The sequence below is a fragment of the Alosa alosa genome, chromosome 9 (assembly GCF_017589495.1).
Source record: "Alosa alosa isolate M-15738 ecotype Scorff River chromosome 9, AALO_Geno_1.1, whole genome shotgun sequence".
In the NCBI taxonomy this organism is placed as follows: Eukaryota; Metazoa; Chordata; class Actinopteri; order Clupeiformes; family Clupeidae; genus Alosa; species Alosa alosa.
In genome coordinates, this window is record NC_063197.1 from 5,329,477 (window position 1) to 5,356,373 (window position 26,897).

General features: G+C 43.6%; 1 protein-coding gene across 4 annotated transcripts in view; it reads right to left on the reverse strand.

Annotated features, from left to right (window-relative positions):
- Positions 1–26,897, reverse strand: part of nlgn1 (neuroligin 1) — a 209,201-nt gene that overhangs the window by 127,656 nt on the left and 54,648 nt on the right. For 2 of the 4 annotated variants that reach the window (XM_048253154.1, XM_048253153.1), the window contains exons 1-2: positions 21,747–22,116; positions 11,517–12,416 (exon numbers count right to left, since the gene is read on the reverse strand). In XM_048253154.1, coding sequence (XP_048109111.1) covers positions 11,517–12,012 — 496 coding nt within the window. In that variant the 5' untranslated portion in view covers positions 12,013–12,416; positions 21,747–22,116. Of the gene's footprint in view, positions 1–10,736; positions 10,797–11,516; positions 12,417–21,746; positions 22,117–26,897 lie in introns of those variants that run through there. The other 2 variants (XM_048253151.1, XM_048253152.1) reach the window with 2 other exon arrangements.

Here is a 26,897-nt window from a genome sequence, read left to right on the forward strand (position 1 = left end):
TTCTTTCTTTTTTTCTTTTTTTTTTACTTTTTTTTCCCTCTCTCTTTCCCCAGCCTATTTTATGAGGGAGGAGGTCGGGAATTAGTGGAGCTCGTCCAGCACATTCCCAAATGCCACCACACTGGTTAATCAGAGCTAACAGTTAAAGGACATGACAGTTTTAGTAGCTGAATCGCTCCCAGCTATTCCAGTGTAGCGCACCATACGGCTTCATATTGCCCTGTCATAAATCCTCAAGAAATAAACACTGGGCATAAAGAATGCCTCATTTTAATCCCTTTTCTTTCTTCCTCTAAAAAAATTCTTGAACTGAAAGACTGTGACTATACGGACAAGAATTCAGTCTGTGTTTTTATTGCAGTGTTTATTGCAAATTCGCCTCCCATCACATGTGAATGAGGGGCCAAAAATTCAGGGGATCTGAATTTGCCAGCATGGTAACCCCCAGCACCACCACCCCCCCTCCTCTCTTGGCACTCCAAGGGTGGTGTGTGTACATCTAACATCTAGAACTGTGGAGAAATGTTAGATATTGGTTTTTGTTTGCTTGTTTCTTTCCCCAACAACAATGCTTTAAATATTAAATATTATTCACTTGTGCATTATTCTGTTGTTTTGCTTGCACATGCTTGCTGGTCATTTTCTACATTGTCTACACAGAGTAATGTTCTGTAGTGGTATACCTGTTGTGTTTTCAGCTCCAAGTAACACCTTCTTTCATATTGCCCCTGCCTGCCTCCTCTGCATCATCTGAGCACATAAGTGTTATGCATTTTTATTATAACCTAGTAATATTACTAATTGTGTAAGGACGTTTTTCACTCTTTAACTATTGTTAGGTCATTCTGAGGGGGTAATTTATCCTAAGCTAGCTAAGCTTGTCAGAAGCAGCAGAAACCAACTCCTAACCCCCAGGCAAATTTAAGAATGCATGGATGACTAAACATCACAGATTCCAATTTTTTTTTTTTAAATAATCTCAACAGAGTTGGAGACGATGGTAACAGTGATTTTGACTAGATGTACCGCATAACGCTACAAAATATGACCGCTGCTCAGTCCTGTATATCCTCTCCTGAGTATGTGTGCGTGTGTGTGTGTGTGTGTGTGTATGTGTGTGTGTGTATGTGAGTGTGTGCATGTGTTTATGCGTGTGTGTGTGTGTGTGTGTCTATGCGTGTGGATGTGCATGTGTGTCTGTGCGTGTGGATATGTGTGTGTGTGTGTGTGTGTGTGCATGCGTGTGTGTGTGTGTGTGTGTCTGTCTGTGAGAGAGAGGCATATCCCCATAACTTGGCATACCCCCAGAGGATGTCAGGTTAATCATACACATGAAATTTGGTGGAGTTCAGAATATCTCAACTAAAGATAGGGGCAATTAAAGCAGTATAATATTGCATTTTCATTTTTTACCAGGGGGGAGCAAATCACAAATGAGTGGTTATGGGCTAGGTTGATGCGAGCTCTTGAGACCAACATACCATACACATTTCATCATCCTCGGTGCCACGGTTCAGGTAGTTAATCAATTAGCCTACTTCAATTTGCCTAGATAAATGTCTCATTTGTACACTATATCAGCTGTTATCCTACTGTAGGTACTTGTCAGAAAAAATGCTAGTCCTACATGTGAGATACACATTTAGAAGTGGGTGTATATGGCTGAAGTACATTACTCTGTACAGTTTCACCATCATTTTGTCTAAAGGTCACTGCAATATTTTTTTTTCTTTTTAAATGAATTCATAGTAATGAAACTGGGGCAAACTAATTTTTTGTTTTGTTTTGGTTTTTTTTGTCTCGTGAAAAGTTCTTTTTCTTGTGAAAACACTGAGGTCATCAGATGTTATGAAGTAAAGTTAAGAGCTGTATTAAATGGGGTTGAGACAGCAGACTTTAATTTAAAAGTATGGGGGATTAAATCAAGCTATTTCACAGCTAAAACCACTGAATTATTTTACAGCAATATCTCCCTTCATTGAATTTCATTTGGAAATACAGTTAAAACCAAGCTATGCCCTCTCGCCACTACACTTCCCTTGCTAGGAATATATGAAGTTCTGCTTTATTGATGTCTAACATTAGCTCAGTTAGGCTCAGATTCCTCACAAGCATCTTCAAACAAACACACACACACACACATACACACACACAGCAAAAAGATAGAGCTTCTGCTCTGCACTCACACATAAAGAGGCAGGCCGATAGAGCCTCTGCACTGAACACCCACAAACATAAAAGAAACAACAAAGTGCCACATCCCAGCTCGAAGCAGTTTTGAGTAGGAAGATCCAAAGTTGGCCAAACAGAGAGAAAAAGCAATGGAATAGGAGGAAAATGGGAGGAAAACTCAGACAGATTTGAAAAAAATCAAGCATCCAGTAATTCAATAAAAGTAATGCATGTGAGTGAGACAGCGGGATGCAGGCTGGACTGTGAAGTTTGCCTTTCAACTGGATTCTAGAGTGTTACATAAGCGCTAGGGAGTATGCTTATAGAAACAGACCTCTAGAAATGAACACTGCTTTTGAATCACACTATGTGCAAGAAATACTCAACTTCAATGTGTGGGGTTTTTTTGAATGAGGGACGGTGTAGAAATCAATATTAGCAGTGTTCATGATACTTTTAACAATTGGTTTATTAGGGATATTTTTCTATTTCTTCTTCTCTGTCCTTGGTTTTTGTATTTGTCCTGGTTGTATTAGATACTGTATACTGTGTGTTTTCTACACCCGTCTAAGCTGTTTCATGAGAATGTCTCCTCATTGAATTAATATTAATGGTGACACTGCTGCTTTGTTGGTAGCAGCCAGCAGCTACGATCTATCAAGGGCTTTGTCTGGTAGCAATGAGTGCCTACTTCTATCAGCCCTGCCTGCCTCTCCCTGGACCACATCAAACTCTATGATTGGCTGAAGGGCCTAAGGGGATGGCAGCCACATGACAGAAATGTGTCATTATTTTATTTTGTGCATGAAATGAAAGAAACAAAGAGTTGAGGGCTGGGGGAATAGGGTGCCAGAATTTGCACACAAATATGTGGCACACTCCCACTCACACACTCAGATACACTCAAACACATGCACCTGCCAAGGTGCTATGCTCACCCTTCAGACAAGATGCTGAACGTTTTGTGATGTATCCAAAAAAAGGCATGACAGTATAAGCACATAATATGTTAATGTTCATAATTCATTTGAAAAATAATTTTAAATGATACATTAATACCTATTCAGATATAAGCTTATAGGTTAGAACTGAGGGAAAAGTGAGGGGAGTGAATTTTCTCCTTTCACCTCTGGATATATGGTATAAATTATAAACTTGCATCGATCTCACTCCCCTTACAAAATAACATGAAACATATGACCACTGAGCAACAGGGGAGTTCACTGTGTCCTTTTATTGACTAAAAGAGGGATATTATATTTAAAAAAATATTTATGAACTGTAGTTTAATGCAGTAGAGGAGCTTCCTTCACATCTCTGTGAAACTGCGTCAGCATATTTTTAGCCATGATATAATTAGTGTCAACACCCTTTCATTTCACTGTAAAGAATGTGCCTTCTGGACACGTTTAAAAATACAGGCTTAAAAAAAAAAAAAAAAAGATACAGCCTTCCACATTTCAACAGAGGCCAGCCCTGTCCTTACACTCAAAAGAACTATCTGCCAGTGGGTAGAAAATCTTCCATTAACATTCAAGGTGATCCCCTTCAGAGATGCACAGCACCACCAAAGCCTAACGTCTAACCAAACTCTTTCAGCACCACTTCAACACTGCTTGTGGGTGGTCTATAGATATGCTGTGGTCCTATCTGCTCATGTCAGTCTATCCTTCTGAGTGTTAAAGCAATCTGACTGACAATACCGAGATCTTTTTTTTTTTTTCCAAGTAGTGTATGTAGGGTATGTACATCTATACCCATATGAGTTTGCAGTATGACCCCGATTTCAATGGCGAGTACTGCAACAAGGACAATGGAAGCTGCTGCGAGCGAGTGATACAGCACAATCGAACTGTTGGGGCACTGCACTTATGCCAATATATTTAATGATGGGAGAGATGAGTTATTGATGGCCTTCTTCTAATTAGAGGCAAGAAGGTGTCTATTGCACAAAAAAATCTCAACAATTTGCCATGGGGAGGTCTGGCCTCGTAATGGGCTGTGTATGCCTGTGTAAGCAAGTGGCCAACTATTCCTTTGACTGGCTGAGGCCTTAAATTCCAATTAGTCACATTTCTGACCATCAGTGAAACTAATTACTGGTCTTAACTCCAGGCCAATAATAAAAGGTTTTGTGGAGAAAGGGGGGATTGTAACCATGGAGCCTGGTCATTTGTGGCCTGCCTTTCCTTCTTCAACCGTCATCCTGCACCTGCAGCCCCTTCCACACAAGGCAAGTGAGGTAAGCAAAATATAAATAATTAAGTCAACACTACCTCAGAAAACCCAGTGGCAGTGTTCAAATGGTGTGTGTACTGCTAAACACACTCACAACGTCTCTATGCTGCTCCCTGGTTGTTGATTGGTTATACTGAACATTTGAAGGATAACACCCAATCACAGTGGTTTCTTCTCTTTAAAAGTAAACAGGCATAAAGATTTCTTTTCTGAGACATCATAGAAAAAGACGACATGTTAATCTGTGCCAATCTTTCTCCATTGAAACCTGTGAATGCACCTACTCCTATTTCCCCGTCTGTATCACTCTGACGGCAGGCTGGCTGATTAGCCACAGAGACTGGGTCAAGTGTGCTTCTCCTATTGTCAGTTCAAGGTTAAACTTGCATTTACTTAGATTCCCCAGCAGAGCAGCCATCTGCAACAGCTTGTCGCTCCAATTCCTCTCTTTTTTTCTCCTGTGCTCCAGGTTCAACGGTTGTCATTTACTTTATGAGAAAATGCTTTGTGCTCAGCTGGGAACGTGGCCAACCATAGCATAGCATGCGCCGGTCTGTTTAATCCAGACCGTTTGGCGTTTTAACAAACATTGTAATTTAGGCAAATTGGCAGTCCTCTGAAGAGTTTCAGAATTAGACTGAACAAATGTTTAAAAATTGTGACACAGGGTAAAATAATAACAACAACACTATAAATTGTGAGAATGTGAAATGTGAGTTTGCCATGATTGTGAAAAATATGAAAGTAAAATATATTTCCTGACAGCAGCAAGCTGTCGTATCATGGTGATCATAAATATATAGCTGACAATATTTTAAAATTTAAGTGGTGCAATCAAATTTTAAATAAAAAAGGAAAAGATAATAATATAATTATTCTGAATATAGCATTTAAGTCCTTGCCAAACCACACCACCACACACATTTTTTTTAACAATTTGTCAACATGTTAATCAGATCAACTGTGAACCATATGTCAGGGGTATTAGCACTAGGTACTTTCAGTAAAAATACTGCACCAATTGATCCAACTGTATAGTCAACGACTGATGTATGTCTGAAAACCTATTCTGTCACTCATTTTCTAATCTATTCATTTGTATGTATGTCTGTCTTTGACAGCTTATCTGTTTACATCACATTTCTGCCAAGGCAGCAACCTAAATGCCAGTATGCATTGAACACTAGGGAAGTTCCTTTTGAAAACAGTGAATACCTATCTATCACAATGATACACCTTGAATATGAGCAATTTATCATATTCTATTAATAACGCGGTTTCTTGTTAAACAAATGAGGACAACTGTTTTTTTTTTTTTTTTTTTCATTAAGTTTCTTAGCAGAGGTGCCAGGAGGGAGTCTGTGAGAGCAACTGGCGGCTACCCAGAGTGTCGAGCTCTGCGTCCACACAGAGGCATCCAGTGGGCGTTTAATAAGGAACACTAGAGCGTCGAGCTCTGCACGCGGCCTGCCCCTTTAACCCGGCTATACGCCGCTCTGGCCGAGTAAAATCCATCACAGCTGCCAGCCGCTCTGTCAGTCCAAACATTTTATCACCCAGAGAGTCTTGTGCGCCATCCTCACCCAGGCCTTTCTGGCAACGCCGCAGTGGCAATGGGTTCAGTGCTTTCAGTGCCAAATAAAAAAAACAAAAGGCCACGTTGTTTTTGACACTGCACAGGACCATAATCGTCTTAGTGCCACACTACTTTGTTTGATACAGGACAATCTCATGAAAGGCACTATGGGTTGCCTTTGTGTAGGCAACCATACCCACTCCTTTCAATTCAGAGGACAGTCTATGATTAATTCAAAAGGCCTCATTACCATACAGTACATAGAAAAAGCTTTATACAGTATATGCGTTATATTATACAGGCCTATTTGAAAGGAGACTTTATAGTAATATAGTGTGTATAGTAATAAAGTAAACAAATCCACAACAACGGCATTGTTACTGTTATTTCATGGGAAAAAATATCATCCTGTGGTTCAAATGACCCATTTTAAAAATTCATGAAAACTTAAGATATGATGCAATGTCTCTGAGAAGATTAGAGACTGCAGCTGGATGTATATGCAATATTCCATTAGCCTTTTTCAGGCAACAAACAGTAGCGGATACATTATTTATTAAAGTAAAGTTGTCATTAACTACTCACTACTACAGTAAGTGCTCTCGACCAATCAAGCTCCATCTCTTTCATTACAGCCCAACCTGATATTGCCAAGATTTTTGATAAGACTACAAAAAGCATCTGTCCACTTTTCACGTTCAGAATTAAGGACAAAAACAATGTTGGCTAAATTAATGATATGAGCAATTACATAATCCAAAATGTTTTACATTTACAAGAAGGTTCAGGAGAAGTTGGTTAGTAAAAAAGATTATAAAAAATATACAGCTACTCTCAGCCCTAGCAAACTGTCTAAGTGCACTTCAACATAAGAGAAAATTGCTTCCTATGGATCTGCATTTTCTTATACATTACACACTTTCGTACAGAATTGCCACAGAGTTATTTTATGCCTGATTTCAGAGAGATGACATTGGCTATGGGAGGTGAACACGCAAGAGTGCCATCATGATGCCAATGTTAGAACGGTGCCAGTGTAACACTCTCCACCCCTGATGCCACAGCAGGATCTGACCAGACACACGGCGGCAAAACACACTCCCGGCTCACCCATGGGCACTGCTTCTTCTCTCTCTCTCTCTCTCTCACACACCCATGGACACTGCTTCTGCTCTCTCGCTCTCTCTCTCACACACCCATGGACACTGCTTCTGCTCTCTCTCTCTCTCTCTCTCTCTCTCTCTCTCTGCCAAGATGAGAGGCACTTTTGCCCAGGTTTTACAGTCAAGCTCTCACAGGGGTTGCAAAGCGGAGCGGAGGAGGAGGAGGAGGAGGAGGAGGAAGAGGAGGAGGCCCAAGCAGAGGACAGGAGATGAAGGACTGGCGGGGCCATCAAATCCATCCCTGTCTCAGTGTGAGGCAACCAGCCCTCAGGAGCCACTCCACCATTCAGAAACTGGGACAATGCCGACAAACTGAGGGGGAGAGAGAGATAGATGGAGGGATAGAGAAGGATGAGGGAGGAGTGGATGAGAGGGATGCAAAGAAAGGGTGAGAGATTGCAATGGTGGGAGCGATGGATGGAGCGAGAGTGAGAAATAAAGAGATGGAGAGAGAAACTGATGAATAGAGAGACAGAGAGAATGAGAGGGAGAGAAATGAGAGGGCAGGCTCCATTATCGACAATTAACCATGTCAGGAATGTCTTGGCTTTTTATTATTTCGTGTGACATCTCCAAATAGTGCCCAGGGTTATCATATTAAAACTAGCGGTGGCACTAGGCTCCAACATGGCAAATGAGACCAAACTCCCACTGCGAATGTCCAGGCTTCTATTCTGCCGCAAATAGCTACTGCACCTTTGTAAGCCAACACACCTCAGGGTGCTCTGCCAAAACACTGCAACACAATATGAACGCCAAACCTAGGTCTAAAAAAGCCATATACATATTAGCCACTGCTGCTGCTGTCTAATGCATGTTACTGATCTGAATGTCTTTTTTTTAAGTTTTTCGTCAACATCTTCAACACCTTGATGATTCTCACCATTGACATTATAATTATGTCGCATATCTGGAAGAGATGAGCACTGGAGCAATAATAGATTCAATAGGTGTACAGTTAAAATGTCATCAACTTAAATAAAATAACTGGCAGCCACTTATTGAAGTGTTGAACTTGGTGATTCAATAATTCATCAGTATACTGCTTACATGTGAATAATTTGATACATTTCTGTTTCATAATACATGTGAAAGAAGTTGATCAACAGTTCAGTTTTAGGCTGCAAATATCAAAATGACAACCAACCCACATGCAATACTTCAGTATGTTGACATGCCCGACTACAAACAGCATAGTAAAGCTCATGAAATTCAAAATACTGTTTTGCCTTTGCTTCAATCAATCACTTCTGGGCTTCTATTAAACAGCAGATTTTAGTGTCCCCAAGTGACAGAGGCCCATCAGATTCATGTGTTTACACCATACTCCTAGTGCTCCGCCTTTCCATCCAGCCTACATGGCACAATGCCAAGTTTTTTTTCAACTTGCAAAAATGCAGTGCAAACTGCAAAATTAAATAGCTGCTGACATACTGAATATCACGTTTATGCAACATTGCTTTGGTAAATACGCTACCAACTTTACACTATTAAATTTTAACTACTTGCTATATCGGCTGGAACAGGCAAACACAAAACCCCATGCAACATTTTCTGACAAAAAGAATTGTGCAGCCCGGTTAAGCCACTAGCTTTGCCGTGATTAGATCCTACACTACAGCAAAAGATTAGGGTCAGATTAATTCCATTTTTATTTTCCATTAATATCAATCTTTTTTGGCTGTGCCATTTTCCTCCAGCGATTGTTCTATTTAAAGGAAACCCCTCATACATTGCCAGAGATTAATCTTATAACTATGGCTACTTGATGTGGCGACAGAAGTTCACTCAAAGCAATCAAAGTGCTGCAGAGGAGCAACTCAGCCACAAGTGATTCTGTTTCACTTCTAACACCTGCATTCACATGTGTGGTCTCTGTGCTGGGCTCTGTGGCATATTGTTAATTCATGTCTCATTTCACTGAGGAGGAACTGTGCACAGCAATGCCTCCACATTTTTTCTTTTAACTGGAGCCCAGTCTAAATTTAAACTGCGCAGACAGGCAGCAGCTTGAGGCACTGTGATCTCTATCCACATGCAATTGCATGGAGGTTTCAGGACGCTTTATGTATGCATGAAGCCAGAAGCCTCCCAAACTTAATATAATACTTTCGTCTTTACAGCTAGCTTCCTATTTAGGCAGCAAAGACATATTATTTATAGCCAAAACAGTTATCTGTAGAACTTGCAGCAGAATCTAGGCTCACCAGTTGAAGTGTGGCAGATATGATAGCATGTTTGCAACAGTTTCCACACCGTGTAGCCTACACATTCAAGCAATGATGAAAAAAGGATTTGAGAGGGAGAAGAGTATTATATCAGGCACTGCATATAGCCTACACTAGCTGTACCACACAGCCTTTTTTTAGTTGTCTTCAGCACCACGTGAAATGGAGACATCATTAGTGACAGCATAATTTGCATGTCATGCTGTGTTTTTCTCCCTCTTCATCTAAAAAAATGACGCATTCCTCTGCACCCTGAGTGGAACACAGATTTCTACACGGCTGAACCTTCCCTCGCTAACCAAAGGAGAGAGAGCAGGGCTCGAAAAGGGACACTGTGTCTGTTTGCTGGCAGGATAATTTGTTGTCCAGCGGGTGACAGTTAGGTCGGGGAGGGGAGAGGATGCAGGCGGCTCTGGCGGTGGAGAGCCGTAGTTAAGGGCAGAGAATTTGGGCTAAGAGGCAACGGGGTAACGAGGTGGAGAGTCAGAGAGGAGAGGATCGGGGCTGTTTTGGCACCGAGCAGAGAGAGGTTGAAGGGGATCTTGTGTGTAAATGTAGTGTTCTCCAGCAGGAATGTTTAATAAGTGCACCCCCCCACACACACACACACACACACACACACACACACACACACACACACACACACACACACACCACCCTCCCCCCCGGCAGAGGGGCCATATTAATGACACATCCCTTATCAAGGGCACTGTGACTACATCTGCCGGGCACAGTGTGCCAGGAATGGAGAGAGAGAGACACAGAGGGCCAGACAAACAGAGGGTGAGACAGCGGAGGGACAGGGGGAGAGAGGGAACAAAAGAAAGAGAAACAGAGAGAAAGAGAGAGGAGACATAAGAGAGTAAAGTAAAGTGAATATCTAAAAGAGAAAATGGAACAAGAAGAGAAGTGATACAATGACATAAGTATTTGTGCGTGTTAGTATGAGATACAGAGACAGAGAGAGAGAGAGAGAAGAGGGAGACAGTGCGTCTGTGTATGCACGTGTACAAGGCTGAGTGTTGACATTATCTTGATGAAGCCATGATCGATACAGCCTGCCTAGACCAATGGAATCAAGATACCATCTCTTTTAATTGAGCTTCGACTCCACAAGTTCAACCTCTACCCATCTAATCCCAGTCTCTGCAGCGTCTCCCCTTGTGAACCACTCCACTGAGGTCATCAATTACAGGAGATGCTCAAGTATTCAATCTATCTGTGATGCCTCTTTAGGACACACATTTGGCTTCCTCTGAGGGCAACCCCCCTTCCTGTGGAGGTGTGTGTGGTGGGGAGAAGAAGGGGGAGGGGTGATCTTGTCCTTGTTACAGTTGATCATTTTCAGTGCATACATACCTCCTTTTCTACATATTTTCTTGCCGGGTTTCCTGGCACATTCCTTGGATATTCTTTTTACTGCAAAATGAATAGAAGACTAAAAAATAACATGGAGCCCCATCAAAGACAACAGGAGCATGCAACACCACAATCTGACTGAGAGGAGGGGGTGAGAAGGAGGAAAAAGGAAGTTAAACAAGAGAGAGGCTCTCGCTGTCTTAGGTCATCACCATGGTTACAATCATCATCACTGTCATCATCATCATCACTGTCATCATCATGTTCATCATCATCATCATGAACGTCACCATCATTATTACTGTACTGTTACTGTAAGATTCCCCATTTTAAAGACCTCATTTCATTGTGCCTGCACACACAATGGAGAAATGATGGGTCACTGGTGGACAGGGGTGGACTAAGGGGATAAAGGAGGAGCCGGATTCACCTGGATGGACGTGCTGTGGGAGGTGAGTTTACGAGGCGAGGAGGGGGTTAGGACAGAGATGGACAGCCACACTCTCAGACAAACACACACAGACACAGACGGAGAGACAGACAGACAAACACAAACATACACACACACACACACACCACTCATACACACACAAACAAACACACACACGCACACAGAGAAAGCAGTGACATGCTTGTAAGACATGCAGAGGTCATGCTTGTTTTGCCACTTCTCACATTCAGCACAGACAGGAGGAGTTCTTAAACCCAAAGAACCAAAAGATAAAAAAGGAGAGGTGAGCACTCGCCAAAGCCTCGTGTCTGCCCTGCCATTTAACTCACCATCCTCCGTGGGCACATAAATGTTCAAGAACAGGCAGTCCTCGCTCTGATCCTGAACGTAGGAGGAGACCACCTCCAGGCTGTTGGTAAACCACACAGGGAGCATGACATCGGGGAGCCTGCCTTCCAGAATGTTCTGGGGGCACACGGGGCCAAACTGGGTGGCGTTCCGGATGTCGGACCACGGGATCGGGGGCTCTGGGGGCTGGAAGCGCCTCTCGCCCGTGGGAGGCGCGGCGTAGGGCACGCCCAAGAACTGGATGACGGGGCCGAGGATCTCGTTGTTGAGCTCCTTCTTGAAGCCCCGCACCCGCCCGTAGGCGGTGGTCACCACCGGGTCCGTCTCGTCCAGTTTCTGTGCGGCCACCAGCAGGGCCTGCAGAGCGAAGCCCAACACCCACAGCAGCAAGGCTGGATCCGCACCCGAGCCAAATCCCATCCGAGGCCTCATGGCACTACACGCGCTCCGTAGTCGGCAGGGTCGCTGTGGCAACATGCCTCCTCCACCACGGGCACCACCTGCGCCAGATCAGCACCAGACGGTGGGCAGAGTGGCTCAGCTCGTGGAAGGCGGCTGGCACCTGGCAGCAGTGCAGTCGGTATCCAATGGCAGGGCCAGTGAGGGAAGCAGGTTAAGTGAAAAAAGGAAGCAAGATCAAAGGCAAAAATAAAAGGTCTGCCCGACACGTGGCTGCCAAAAACCCCCTCAAAAGGCTGTCTGCATGGCGAGTGGTATTTCCCACTGATTTCACAATTCAGGCAGGGGCAACATCTTCCACTCCAATCTATTCATCAGGGCGACTCCTTGAAATGGCCCACCCCGGCGACACAGACAGAGCAGCCATTTGCTGTGGTTCTTCCGCAGAAGAATCAAATCCTGTTCAGCCTCGGGTCTATATCCTGCAAGGAAAAAAAAGGAAAGAAAGAAAAGACTTCATTAGCACAACAGGAGGGAGCAAAGGGGAAGTGCTAGATTTCACTGCTGTTTGTAGCTCTCGACTCTTGTCATAGATGAGGCAATATCACAGTGCCTCCAAACCTGAAAAAATAAGCAATTGCTGGCTGAGGCAACTACATTTCATTTGGCAAAGGACCCATTTCATTTAAGCAGGAAAAGAATATTAAAAAGATAAGAGTAAAATGTATTATGGTCACATCTCTACAAATAGAACTGTCAGATCAAAGCATACTGCAAGAAATGTAAATCAATAAATGTGACAGAGGAAAAAAGTTTATTGAACACAAACAATGATACCATCAGGGAAAATTGGAGTGCATGTCAGTAAACAACATGAGTTTGGCACCGTTTGATGTCCTCCTAGTGCCCAAATCTCCAATTCAAGTTGTATCTGCTTCCTGCAGTAAAGTGGTCAGAGGGAACTTTTCAACCTTGCACACATTTTGAAAGCTATATTTGGATCCTCCGTAGGAAAGCAGTCTTAATGAGGAGTAGGAGCACATTTAGAACTGCAGGCAACTCTTCCCCAGTGGACACACTGACAGGCGCTTTTCAGCAGCATTCATTTAGCCTGGCGAAATGAACAAACTGCCAGGACTCCCACAGCAACACAATGGGGTTTATGTTCACCCACAATGGGACACTTGTCCTGAATTCTACTGTATCGCCACACACTCAGGCTACTGTGTGTGTGTGTGTGTGTGTGTGTGTGTGTGTGTGTGTGTGTGTGTGTGTGTGTGTGTGTGTGTGTGTGTGTGTGTGTGTGTGTGTGCATGCCGAACAGAAATGAGCAACAAGTGCATCATTCAAAGCACACTTAAAAAACCCTTCATCGCCATTTCAAGTGCGGAGGGGGAGGGGGGAAATACCATGCTTAGTTCCGGCAGAGTGCCATGTGAGACATTAAAAGGATTCCCATATTCCTCAACACACACAGAAAGACCACTGTTACTACGCACTACTACAACAAATCACATTCTTTAAGCACTATAGGCGTAGGCTGCCTTCACCCAATGCAAAATTCAAGAAACCACTGTCACTTTATGCAAAGCATCCTGTTATTAACCCACACTTGTAGTGCCAGGAGAAAAACTTTCCTGTGAAATCAAGTGCACTTACACAGGGAACACGACAAAGCCCTTGACAAGTGACAGGGAGAACATCTGACCTGGATTGTAATGTGTTTAATGTGTGCTTGTCAAAATGATTAGTTATCCAGACTTCCAAAGGGGCTTTTTATTTGGAGTCACTTTATTTGTCCGCGAGCAAACACACATTTTCGTCTGAGCACTTGACGTCACTTCAAACACACACACACACACACACACACACAAGAAAAACAAAATCATATTTCAAAAACAAACTGTTGTCTATTGACAAGTGTGTACAAATGATATGCATCTACACAAATGCAAAACAGTCACTCATCCAAAATAATTAGGCAAATAGATAAACAGAGTGGGGAGATCTACGCCATTGATTGTGTACTGTTAATGAGCACATAAAAGTGCCATGAGGTTTTTTACAGCTCAGCCAAAAAGGACAGAAAAAACATCCTAGCACGTCAACCATGCCGCTAGCCTCTTATAGCATCTCTACCAGGCACGGTCAAATATTTAAACTCTGCAGAAGGACAAATAAATGCAGAGTTGACAGAGTTAGGTGAATGATGGTTAACAAAGGAGATGATGAGAGGCCAGCACACTGCTGTGGGAGATGCAATACTGCCCTTTAATCTCAGCAAACATCTGAATCACTGCATCCCATACCCTGCTGAGGAGAGCCAAGACTACCCCTACAAGGTTCAGATGCACACTGGTTCTTATTTTAAACACGGCCACAGAAACTTCAGGAGGCACCTACAAAATAAATAAGGAGCTTAGCTATTCTTGTGAGAGATGGGGTGTGAGTGTGTGTGTGTGTCTGTGTTGGGTGGGGGGGACTGGTAGTATTAATCCGCTATCATGGCTGTTTAAAAAATATTGATAGACATTCATTACTTCCATGTGACTACTTTGAGGTGATGGGCTGTTTTGCATAAGTCCGGTCTCGTCTTTGGACGAATGCAAGAACACTGGCTATTTTCCTTCAATGTCTACACTTTCCCCTCAAGATTAAGCTCTTCCAGGTGTTGAGAATAAATTTCAGACATGGCCCGCATACTCTCTGCATAAATCTCCCCAAATCCCCTACTTAAGAGTTTTCCCCATCATAATGAGCTCAATTGATCAAGCATGGAGAAATTCTTTGTCTTTACTTTTATATTCAGATCTCTAGGCAGTGTGAACGCTGTCTGGTGCCTCATTTTGCGTTACTTGGCCTTGCATCTTTTCTTCCATATTTCTGTTTGCTTCTCCAGGGAAGAAGTGCGCTACAGACTCCTTCAGCTGGGGGTTGTCCCAATGCATATATTCAATAAGATAAGCTGAACCTGATATATTTGTTTGCATCCTATTTAAATAAATTAATATTCCAAACAAACTCAGTGAGGAAGGACATATCCTTTCATGTTTCATCCCCCATGCTTTTTTCCTATCTTTTAGTTTTGAACAACTGCACTGCATATATTTATAAGCCATGCCATTGTGTGGGGGATTCAGGAGATGAAATGAGAGAAGAACTGACAGGTTTCTCCAGGGAAGTCTGATCACCTGACTTTGTTTGGAAACATCCACCTGATAAGACTGAGCGGCCTCCCATACCTCCTCCAATATCTACACAATCATCTCCCCCTATAATTATATGAGATTTCCCAGCTTGGAACAGCAGGGGGAAAGATTGCACATGGAGAAGTTTTTAATGAGGTTCAGCATATTCCCCTGCAGGGGCAGGTAGAAGGTCCCCAATCATATATAGGTGATCTGAGAGAAAACAAACAGCCTATTATTTTCACCAAAGCTGTCAAAAGCAGGGAACAGAGTGCGCCAACCAGAGTTATTACCGCAGCCAGTCAACACACTAAACATTCCATCACGGCGTGCTTTACTTCCATGCAAGCTCACACTGACCTTAATGATCTCATTTCACCTCCAATAAGACTTTTGGGAAATTTATAGGCTTGGAGGAGGTGGAGTGGTGGGGAGTGTGTGTGGGGGGGTCCATGTCTATTTCCGGACGGTAATGCTTAGCTTGCAGGTCACTGGTGAAGCGAATAAGATTTGGAGGGTTTGCCGGGGCCTGGCTGGGGAGAAACGATGTCGCGGCAAATTAAGAGCAGGAATCAGAAGGCTCCTCTCCTAGCTCATTAAAAATTGACCACCATTTGTGTGAAAAGTAAAATACCCATTGTATCTCAGGCCCTTGGTAAAACTGTCACTCACACTTTAGAGAGAGAGTGGAACAGCTCTTGACAGCAGAATCTCTGTTGGGCTTGCTGTTGCTTTTTTTCTTTGTCTTCATTAAACATTAATTTAGGACCCTGCTGACAATGCATGCTAAGATTACAAATTAAACTTAATTCAAAATGTTGAAGATGAAGACAATTCTTTAAGATAAGTCTGCGTTACTACCACAGCGAAATCTGATTTACACAACATATATTTGTAATATGACTACATCCAGCATCACCCATGCTCAATATGAAAGATTTTGATCACATTTTAAATTCCTAGTTAGTATTCATAATCATAATAATGTGACCTGAATGGTTGATAAAAAGACCCAGATGAAGAGCTACAGTGTGCCACATTCATCAACAACTATTCTTTCATGTGCTGCAGTCACTTCTGCAGATAGAACATATAGAAGCCTAAGGGATATGGCTCTCCCACGCACACACATAAACACACACAGAAATTCACACACACACCCACACACACTCACTCACTCACTTCTCTCTATCTGTGTGTGTTTTCTCTCTCACACACACACACCCAGTATGGCCTCTAGAGATGAGCAGTCCACACGTGCTGTTAGTTGTTGAGCACATGCCTGCAGTAATACAGTGGTATTAGTGGTTGGCGACTCTCTCGTTTTCTCATTCTCTCTCCCTCTCTCTTTTACATATTACTCATCTAATGCTGCATGCCCAATCTAATGCAGCCTCGTCCTTCCCTACAGTGGCCTGCAACCTCCCTCTCCACCACCCCTCCCCTCCTCTCTCTCTGCTGTTTGTCTTTCTCCCACTCTCTGTATCTATTTAAGCATCCATGCATCTGTGCAGCTCATTCCTCTTCTTGCTGAGATTTCCCCTGAAACAACAGCACCCAGCAAGACCTCTAGCAGCAAACCCACATGCCACACACAACACAACACAGCACAGCACAGCACAGCACAAATGCCTCCTCTGCCTCGCCAGGACATAATCTCCTACATAAGCACTCTCACCACAGTGGGTGCCCTGAAAAGCAAACTCTCAGTGAAGTTGTGAGTTTTTACAGAGAGAGCAAGAGACAGGGAGAGACAGAGAGAGAGAGAGAGAGAGAGAGGGAGACAGAGAGAGAGGGATAGAGAGAGAGAGAGAGAAGTAGAGAGAGAGGGAGAGATGATGGGATAAGAGGTGTGCAGAGGGTGAAAGAGTGAAAGTGTTCTCCTGAGCTCTGCGGTCATGGCCATGTAGGAGGGATGGACTGATTCACCTGGCGGCGATGCTGTGACACAGGCTCCGCCGGGGTCAGACACGAAGCACCATGTTGGCGTTAAAAAAAAAAACAAAAAAGCTCTCTTGCCACAGTGTCGGCTCCTCAACCAATCGCAGGGCCCACAGGAACAACATATCCTCCTACTCTCCCGCTCAGGGGCACAAAGGACCAGGCCTGCTCGCCAGAATGCGTGGGAAAGTCATTATCATACATTTGGAAAATGAGCAACTCTGCTATTACATTACACTGCCATTAATACGGCAGTGCAGAGAGAGCGACTGGAAGAGCACCAGTATCTAATGTCCTGCTCATCTCCGCTGCACAGAAGGTCTCAGAAATCAACAGTGTCACTACGACTCCCTCAAGTTCCAATCCGATGACTGAGGAGGGCTGCTCAAACTGCTTTACATCAAAGCTCCATAATTAGTCAGTTAGTAACTGAGGGACTGAAGGGCTTGTATGGCCTTGAGCCATGTGTCTGTGAAGCAAAGAGTAATCAGATACAGCACACATGCCCTCTCTGATTGCTATCCACCAGAGGGCCACGATAGGAGTACGACACTGGAAAACACAACGCCCAACATCATTTCATCACAACACCAACAAGCACGATGCTGAGGATGCTCAAGGTCATGAGTCAAGGCTATACTGTATATGGCTTGTGCATCAGTAAAGTCCTCAAGAGCGACACAGCTAAAGGACAAACAGAGAGACAGCTAAAAAATTGTCCTTATGATCGCTCTCTGAGTGATCATGTGGTCTATATTCTCAGTAGTGAGAAGTCTCCAAGTCTGAATTGCAGTTATTGTGTGTCGACATACTCCATAGGGAGGACATGTTCGAGCACAACTTGAATGGGCAGCCACAGAAGGTGCCAAAAAGGTGATACCGTGAGGTCACAATACCCTTCACACCTTTGGTGCCACAGAACTCACATCGATCGTGAGGGCCCAGTGCCTCTGTGCCAAGAGGGAAGTGGGAAGTGACATTCCGACTGCCTCAACAGTAAGGTCCATTAAAAGACATTTAGCCTCTGTCTCACACCCCATCACACTCCCCAACACACCACACAACTGGAAGATGTGTTCCCTTTCAAGCCCACAATAAAATTCCTCTTAAAACGTCATGGAATAGAAACACAAGTTTTTTTTTTTTTTTTTTTTTAAAAAAAAAAAAGCACCGCCTGTCCATACAGAATAGATATCTGGTGAATAAAAAACAGATGAAGGTCGAGTCCTCCTGGGCCAGTTCTGTCTCTGTGAATTCGTTATAGGGGAAGTTGGACAAATGGGCCCCGGCAACCACTGCAACTGCTGCTGCTCCCGATGAGTAATGAAAGTCTCCTTCTCTGGGTAACAGTCATGATCAGGCTCTGCCTCTCTCTGTAAGTCGCTGGCACTTTTCAGGAACTCTTAAAGAAGCGTGTGACTGTGCCTTATGTCAACATGCAGCTATGGGTGCTGAGAAAGGCATTCCTTGAACAAAAGGAACAAGAGCAGCTTATTGTTAATTAATGCATGTTCCGGGTTAGAGGTCTATTTTAACGCCAACACTCTGATGGGGGCATTTATACTTAAATGTTAATGTTTGTACCAAAATAGATACAAAGTTCTCTTGGCCCTAAAATGGAATCTACTCCATTTTTCTTTTATGGTTTTATCGTTCATTTCTGCTGTATGAGATAACATGTTTGTGCGCATGTACATTTCATGAGCAATTTTCATTTCAGTTAAACTCTGCATGAAACCCTGCATGGATGAAAATGGATAGTAGCCAGACCTTTTAAATTCCATCTCTAAATGTGATTTCCATGTAACCATTATTTTCATTTGCAATAAATGCAAATGCGTACACTGCAATTACTTTAATTAATTTGACAGTATCACACCACACTAGAATCTTGTCATGTCTACAGATGAGAAGGATTTCTGTTGTACCAATAACATACAGTTGGCAAACTATTGTTACGAGGTGATTTCAATCAACAAAACTTGCACTTTGGCATGTTTGCACTTTCAGCAGTATCACAAACAGTGGGCCCTGTTTCTGAAAACGCAGTAAGGCAAACCAACTGGGCAGACACAGACAAACACACAAATGAAAAGGCCACACACATATAAAATGGTTACAAGTAGCCCTCCCACCAAGCACTTCATCAATGAATAGCCATGGCAAATTCTAAAAACCAGCATTGAAAGACAGACCAAGAACTCAGAGCTCTCTTCAAAGGGCAAACGCTGTTGTTCCCTCTACGCTCCTGCTGTGAGCAGCCATGTAAGCCATGTACAAATGATTACTCAGAAAATAATCAGTTGCTGTCTGGAGGAAATCGCCAAAATATTCACAAGACAAGCTCCCTTTCTGATCACATAAAATCCAGCTCTAATTGCCTGTGAGTCAGTCGTCTGCATCTGACTGAAAGGCTGGACACAGCAGAGGGCGATGACAGGCCCTCAGACGTTCTGTTTGCAAACTAGAGGGCCCCAGGTATCACAGACACATTAGAGTTGAAGTGCTCAGTGGTGTAAAATGCTAAGCATTTTTACAACAACCTACACTTAAAGTTGCATAATGGGTATGAACAAGGGAATGTCTCCAATAAAAGAACATAAAAAGGTGGGATGGGGGTCAGGTGTAAAGGTGGGAATAACCTGGTCTCATGCAACAGTGACATGCTAACTAACAACGCTATAAACAAATTTAAATGAGTGACACAGGACAGTTTAAGTCCTCTGGGCTCATGCAACAGTGACATGCTAACTAACAACGCTATAAACAAATTTAAATGAGTGACACAGGACAGTTTAAGTCCTCTGGGCTTTTAAACTGTGTTCTTGACAGCAAGACTGATAAGGAAAATAATGCCTGGTGAGACATGAAGTCTCTCAGCATTGACTTTTTGTTTTGAAACAGAGGAAACCGTCCTCGAAGCCCATTCATCATCCGCTGTGATGTACGCCTGTGTAATACAATGCGCTCGAAAATAACTGCCATCTCTGCAACGGCGTGTTTGAATGCAGTGAATAAACGGTACAGAAATGTTTTGATACATTAACAGCGAAACAGTGTTCCTCCATACACACCTCTTTAAGCAAGAAATAGATAACACCTTTTTAAATCACCAGACCGTTGACAATGTGACACAGCTGAATCACCGCGTCGATTATTTATGAACGGGCTCCCTCCCCTGTACGGATCGGGTACCTTGAGTTCGGACGTCACAAGTGGGGCACACTGCTATTATGGTTATACGTTCCCCTCCATGACATGAACGACATTAAAGATTTTAGTTATTTTGAGAGGACAATGCCACATTGCAAATGACCAGTCGTCAGTCTGGTGCGTTCTTAGACAGGGCCAATGGGGCTGCCATTTTTTAAACAGGCTACAAGTTTAATGACGATGACGCAAAAATCATAGCAACCTCTTCAACTGCAGTTTAGCAAACCCACACAATTCGTTGTTGTGACTGCTGCTATCGCTGATCAGTGGGTTCTCTTTTATGAGGAAATTCGTAATTACAATCATTCAGTTGATCTGATTATCTAAAGGTTTTACAAAACTCTGCCAAGTGTACGTGAACGGGCCGACAACCCGTTCTCCTCCTTGGTGAGTAGCGTGAAATAGCAGCACAGAATAGACTAGATAAAAGCAATATTAGCCACGGTTGAAAATATTAATTCTATCGTTGGATTTATCCAGATTGTAAAATGTACTATACGTATGTGCAATGTCTGCAGGAAACTGGAGCCAAAACTACTTAGAGAGCGGGTTAATCCAGCTGGATTTTCCTGCAAGTGAATCATGATGCGACTCCACTGCACAAACACCGCATTTATTGCTCTCCTCGAAGGTCCGTGCTATATTAACCTAACAGCCTACCATTAACGTTTTTACTCCTTTTAACGTTTCCAAAGACATGGTATTTTACAGTGTAATCTGTGGATAGTATTATTTCCTATCGATGAGTAGCAATGAACCATTACAGCCAGTTTGACAAGTAGAAAGAGCGCTTCTTCAGCCCACAATGCAAAACGCGCACCTTATGAGATGCATGCCAAGTGTTCTGTCTCACAGCTAGTTCGTGAGGTTAATTATGAATCAATTAATATTAGCCCAAGTAATTTGGCAGATTAATTTTAATTATGTCTGAATTTTTTTGATTTCCATTCATCAAACGTGAATACTGTATAACAATTAAAAGACTAATGACTTAGGTTGGTGATTTCTTATCACGGTGGGAAGACCGCTGCTATGTAGTTCGCCAAAATGACTGCAGGTGTTTTCAGTGGCTGATCATTTTGTCATGATCTTATGAAAACGTATGAGATTAAACAGGCACAGGTGTTATCGAAAACATCCCGTAGACTTTGTACCTCGATTGTGAACGTAATGAGATTTTGTCCCAAATTGCTAAAGGGTTAATGAATGTTCCCAACCATTCAATATTTCCGATGTCATCATATCCCCGTAAATCTACCTATTTCTGTGTAGATGCTCAGTCCTTGTCGTGAAAGGGTTGATTTCGTTTAAAATCCTAAGTTTAGAGAGTCGAGGACTTGTCTTCATACAACCCGATTCGCATAATTTATGTCTCCAAGGAAGATACAGAGAAGCAATATACGAGAAGTAAAACTACTACACGCGTCGTGACAGACTTTTCATGCAGAAATAATTTCCTCACACAATTACCTTAAAGCGTAATCTCCGGAAACCATTCCCTCTCATTCGCGTCCTTTCTGTACCATGTTCGTGTTTTTTAGAGGGAAACACTGCAGACGGCAAATATCCCCCAAAACAGAGAACCGAAGTCAGGAAAGAGAATGACTTCAGTCACCAGCCCATCATAATTCGGTCCAACTACCTCGCAGAAAAAATATTTGTCCGTTCCCACTCTTTTTACAAAATAATGTTAATCCATTGCGCTTTTCTCCCAAGAAGCCGAACCTTAAGTTCCTTGTGTATTGCTCCAATAACTCAAAGCCATTAATGGTAAAGAATTAGGTGAATAAGGTGATTTTTATTCCTCTCCTCACGATTCTGGGTGCCCTGCTTGATAAAATGCCGATATCTCCTCATGTCCCTAATACAGAAAGGATGAACTGTTGTGGGGTGCTCAAAAATGGAGCAAAGGTACACCTAGCGGCCTTGTGCGGAACTCCACCACCAATGCACAATATATATTATTTTAAAGGAACATGGAGTGCATGTACCTCCAATTGAATTAGAATCTCTTATGTCCTACGTTGACTTGATTGTGACGAGGATTTTTCTTTTTTAATGAAAACATAAAAAAATCTTAATGTCCTTTGATTATCAAACAATTCTGTATGCCAACAGCAGCAGACTGTGTGAAGCCCACTGAGACTGTTTTCTTCAACCTCCTTTGCCCATGTATGCCTCCAACTAGAAAACGAGGGAAATTGGACCATCATCAGAAGTGGGTTACCTTGTTTAACCCACACTGAATCAGGCAGCATACTTAATGAATGAATTAATCCTCCTCAACATTGCACACTGCAGAGAGTGCATAATGGAGCCAAGGACTGTGAGGGCCAGCGGGGATGGGGTACACCGACCCCCCCTTTGAAAAAAGAGCCTGTGAGAGCGCCCTCGCTTGCCCTTACGCATCACTCCCACCGCCACAGGGATATTGTGAGCCAAGACAAAGACAAGTGAACAACAGGGCTGTGGTGTGCTGCTGCACCAAGATCAAATTCAAAAGACATGTCCCAGTGCGTCGCCGCCGCGATCGGCTCGTCAGCCCACTGTAGAATAACCAAGCTTGTTTTGAGTGGAGCCGCAGTGGTGAGCAGAGCAGAATGCTCTTCTGAGGCTGCATCTCAAGTGTAATCTATGACTAATTGCCCACCAAATTTTGAGCCACCAAAAGGTCATTTCATTTTGCACGAGATATCCAAACAGGAGATGATAGCTTTGTTCTCACTGAGTCTGCATCATCAAACAGATGTCTGACAGATAGCGGACACATGCCCTTTAAAGAGGGATTTCAATACATGCAGGAAAGGTTTGAGATTTGCAGGATTAAGCTAAAGTCGTAGATCTTCCGTAGGAAAACCACAGAGATATTATGCCTTTGAGAATAACCGAATGATGAAACCTAACCAGTCATAAACATAGTCATAGACAATAAATAGTTCAATGTATGCATTATCATTTTGCTATGTGTAATGCAGATGTATTTTAATGTACCTTGGTAACCTTGTATTACAGTATAGGAGCAGAACGGAACTGGACATTTACTCAGCAGTCTTTCTTGTGTCATTGCATCTTACATGATACCATAAATATTGCATGCTATAATTGGTGAGCTCTATTTTTATTGAGCACAAACAGGCAACCTATTGAAAGTTTTAATGCACTCTTCATATCCCAGCTATTCCAGTCATTAGATTAACCGTTGAGTGAAGAGCTGACCTCGACTGTGATTCATTCCACCCACTGCCACTAAATGTGCTTCTGCTATAGTGGATAGGTCCATCAGTGGCTCCTGCCTTCTACTCCTTCACATTACACTCTCCATCTGCACTCATCCACCAAGATCCATGAGAACAATAGCACATAGAACACTTCCCTGTACCCTCCTCTAGGCAGGCATGCATGCTGTACAAAAATGCTAACACTGACAAATGCATCTGGAAGTAAACAGGCCATGGGGGCAATTGTGCAGGAGACCACAGCACAAACATGCAAACCCACGGCTCACATAGAGTGAGATATCATCACTGATATCACTCGCGTTGTGTCATATAGACAAACCATCTGCGAGGGGCCTGTTTCCTGACAGGAGACTCGCCAGCCACTTTTCCATATGTCCATAACGCAGTTGTCACTCAAGGCGCTCGGCTGCTCCTGGCGCGCATAATTGTTGGCTTTCCAGGCGCGATTGTAGGACAAACGTGCGGACAGATGTTTAGGGAGCTGCAGCGCGGCGCCGGATGAAAGGCTGCGACACACAGAGCGCCGTAGCCCCGAGTGAGAGTGCCGCTTGCCAAGCAGACGCCGGCCGGCCGGTGGTGTAATACCCACTCCACCCTCAGGCAGGCTCGCTGGATCAGCTGGCCCTATGCTCCCCTGAGTCTCCGCAGTGGCTAAAACCCCTTCCTCCCACCCCCCATCCCTGATCCCCTCCACCATCCCTCTCTTCTCCTCCTCCTCCCTGTTCTTCTCTCCCTCTCTCTCCCTCTATCCCCACCCGCTGAGCGGGTTGCCTTCCAGCCGTGGAGAAAAATAAAGAAAGAAAAGGGAAGATGGCTATAAATAACCTGCACCACACATGCACGGGCACTGCGCCGCCACAGTTCCCCACTGGTCGCAGTGTACCTGCTGGAAAACTAATGTTAGTCATCTGGGCATTCTGGGCATGGAAGAAAAAAGAAAGGAAAAAAGTGCAGCCTCTCTCTCTCTCTCTCTCTTTCTCTCTTTTCTCTCTCTCTCTCTCTCTCTTTCTCTCTTTCTCTCTCTCTCTCTCTCTCTCTCCAGATGTGTGGGGTGTTTCAACTCGTTGCTCAGTTTTGGCTCGGGGAATGATACAGGAGGGGGGTTGTGATGAATCCATTACCGAATCATGCAGGGTGGGGGCGATTAGCAAATGGGTCAGATAAAAATCCGTAACTGAATTAATCAGAATGAAAATGGCTCCATTGAAAATTGCGCCCTCCCTGAATACATAGACATAGACACAGACAAACACACACACACACACACACACACACACACTCACACACAGTTCTTCTCATTCCTCACAAATCTGTCAAACTGCTCTGTCAACTGACTGTGCAGCAGTGTTTGGGATGATCAAGTACAACTGACCTAGCCCCTGAAATGTGAGGAGAAGATGTTTTTTCCGTGTTCTGGCTCAGTGCTACCTGGCCAAGCCTGTGCTTTTAAAAGGGAGGAAAAACAAAAGTCAGAGATATAAAAGGGTAGGACAGTGAGATAGGGCCAATGCTCTTCCCATTTATGAGACAGACCTATCTTTCGCCTCTCGCTGCTGTCGTTATCCGTTGTCCTCACCTGGTTTTGTTTTGCTTTCACAGTGTGATAAATCACCTCAAAGGCTTGTTGCATGTCTGCAAAATTACAATGTATTCAGCCTTGTCAGATATGAATGAGAAAATGATAAAACAGTAAGACAATCAGCTACTTTTAGACAGGAACTGCGAGATGGCGGACTATTAAAACACATGAAAGCCTTCAGAGACTGCCATGATATGGTGGATTTGTATGGCTTGTTTAGAAGGAAAACAGTTAGTTGCATTTCTGTGCGACACAAAGGCAGTATAGCGTGTTGAAGAATGCAAAACCTTTTGAGGACTCAGTGAAGACATTTCTTACATTCCCCTTGTACAGTAATATTCATCCCCTCACTCCCTCTCACTCTATCTCTCGTTTGCTTCTCTCTATCTGCCATTTTGTTTGTTTGTGGTTGGAGGGAAACATGTTCAGCAAATATGACCCATACTGAGGGAAGATGTGAAATTTAGATCTGAAGCAGAGAAAAGTGACAGCTTATCGTTTCAGGGGAACAATCATCTGATATCATCAATCCATAATGACCCGGCGGGGTGCGGTGGTGGAGCTTCTGGGTTGATTATTAAGCCGGAATTAAATGCTTTTTGTGGCACCATGCTTCTGATCCTACACAGTGTAAATACCTTTCGGCTGCATCTAAATTCTTATTAGCTGAGGAAACTACATCTTACCCGGGCATACTCCACTGTGAAGCTCTCTGCTGGCCATACTTATGATGAATCAGATATTGTAAGTGCCATTTCTGGTAAGGACTCATTTAAGGTGAGGGAGGAGGATGGAGGATGTTTTGGCACTGCAGGATCTCATTTAATACCCAACTGTAGGGCCACAGAGCAAAGCATACGCCTGAGGCAATTACATCAAGATGGTGAGGAGGGGGTTGAATTGCCTGGCAAATATTGACCTCTCACTAAATCCTGTTTATACCACACTATGCGGTCAACATGTGTGATGGCAGCAGCCCACTCTGAGTGAACACATGCAGCCATAGGCTGGGACGCCTGCATCATGAGATGTCCATGGTCCTGAAGATGCATTGAGTACAGCAGACAGCTGTTTCACAAATCTGCTGAGTTTACGTCTGTGCTAACAATGCTATTACGGGTGTGCAGTGTTTGGTTAGCTGTATGACTGTGTTGAAATGCTTTCAAAGCATGTTTATGTTTTCATTTGATTGCAGTCTGTGGATTCTATCTAGACATTAGTTGTGGAGTTTTGAAAAAAAAAATAATGGAAAGGCAGATATTTCTAGTTCCCATGGGCAGAGAGTATATTTTCCAAAGACAGGAACTACTAAAAGTACCAGCTGTGGCACCAACTGTGCTCCCATGTCTTCAGGAGCAACACTCACTTGCCACTGCTTGAGGGACGCAGCCAGGTGTCCTGCAGAGTCTCGGAAAAAGCACACAGCTGTGTGCGCTGCCTTTTACAGTCCCCCGGCATTTCACACATGATGACGTCCATTCAAAGCCCTGGCCTGGCCCCTGTCCACCTGACCTCCAGTTTGACTCAGTCCATTACGCTCCCATCCCCGTGGTCCCTGCTCCGCTGATTTAATTCCCATTCTTCACTGTCTGCTTCCATCCTCGTCTAGATAAACGGCGGGACATGCTTAGAGGGACCTGTCACAGGGAGAGACTCTTGCTTTAAAGCACCTCATATTGTTAGTGGCGGCCGATTCTCGGGAAGTTGGCAGCTCACCCGCTGCCTGAATAGTTGTCAGGCTTGTAGATCCCCTCAACCCTGACCCGACCCCTTTTGTAAGATCCGGGGACCCTCCTTGGGTGC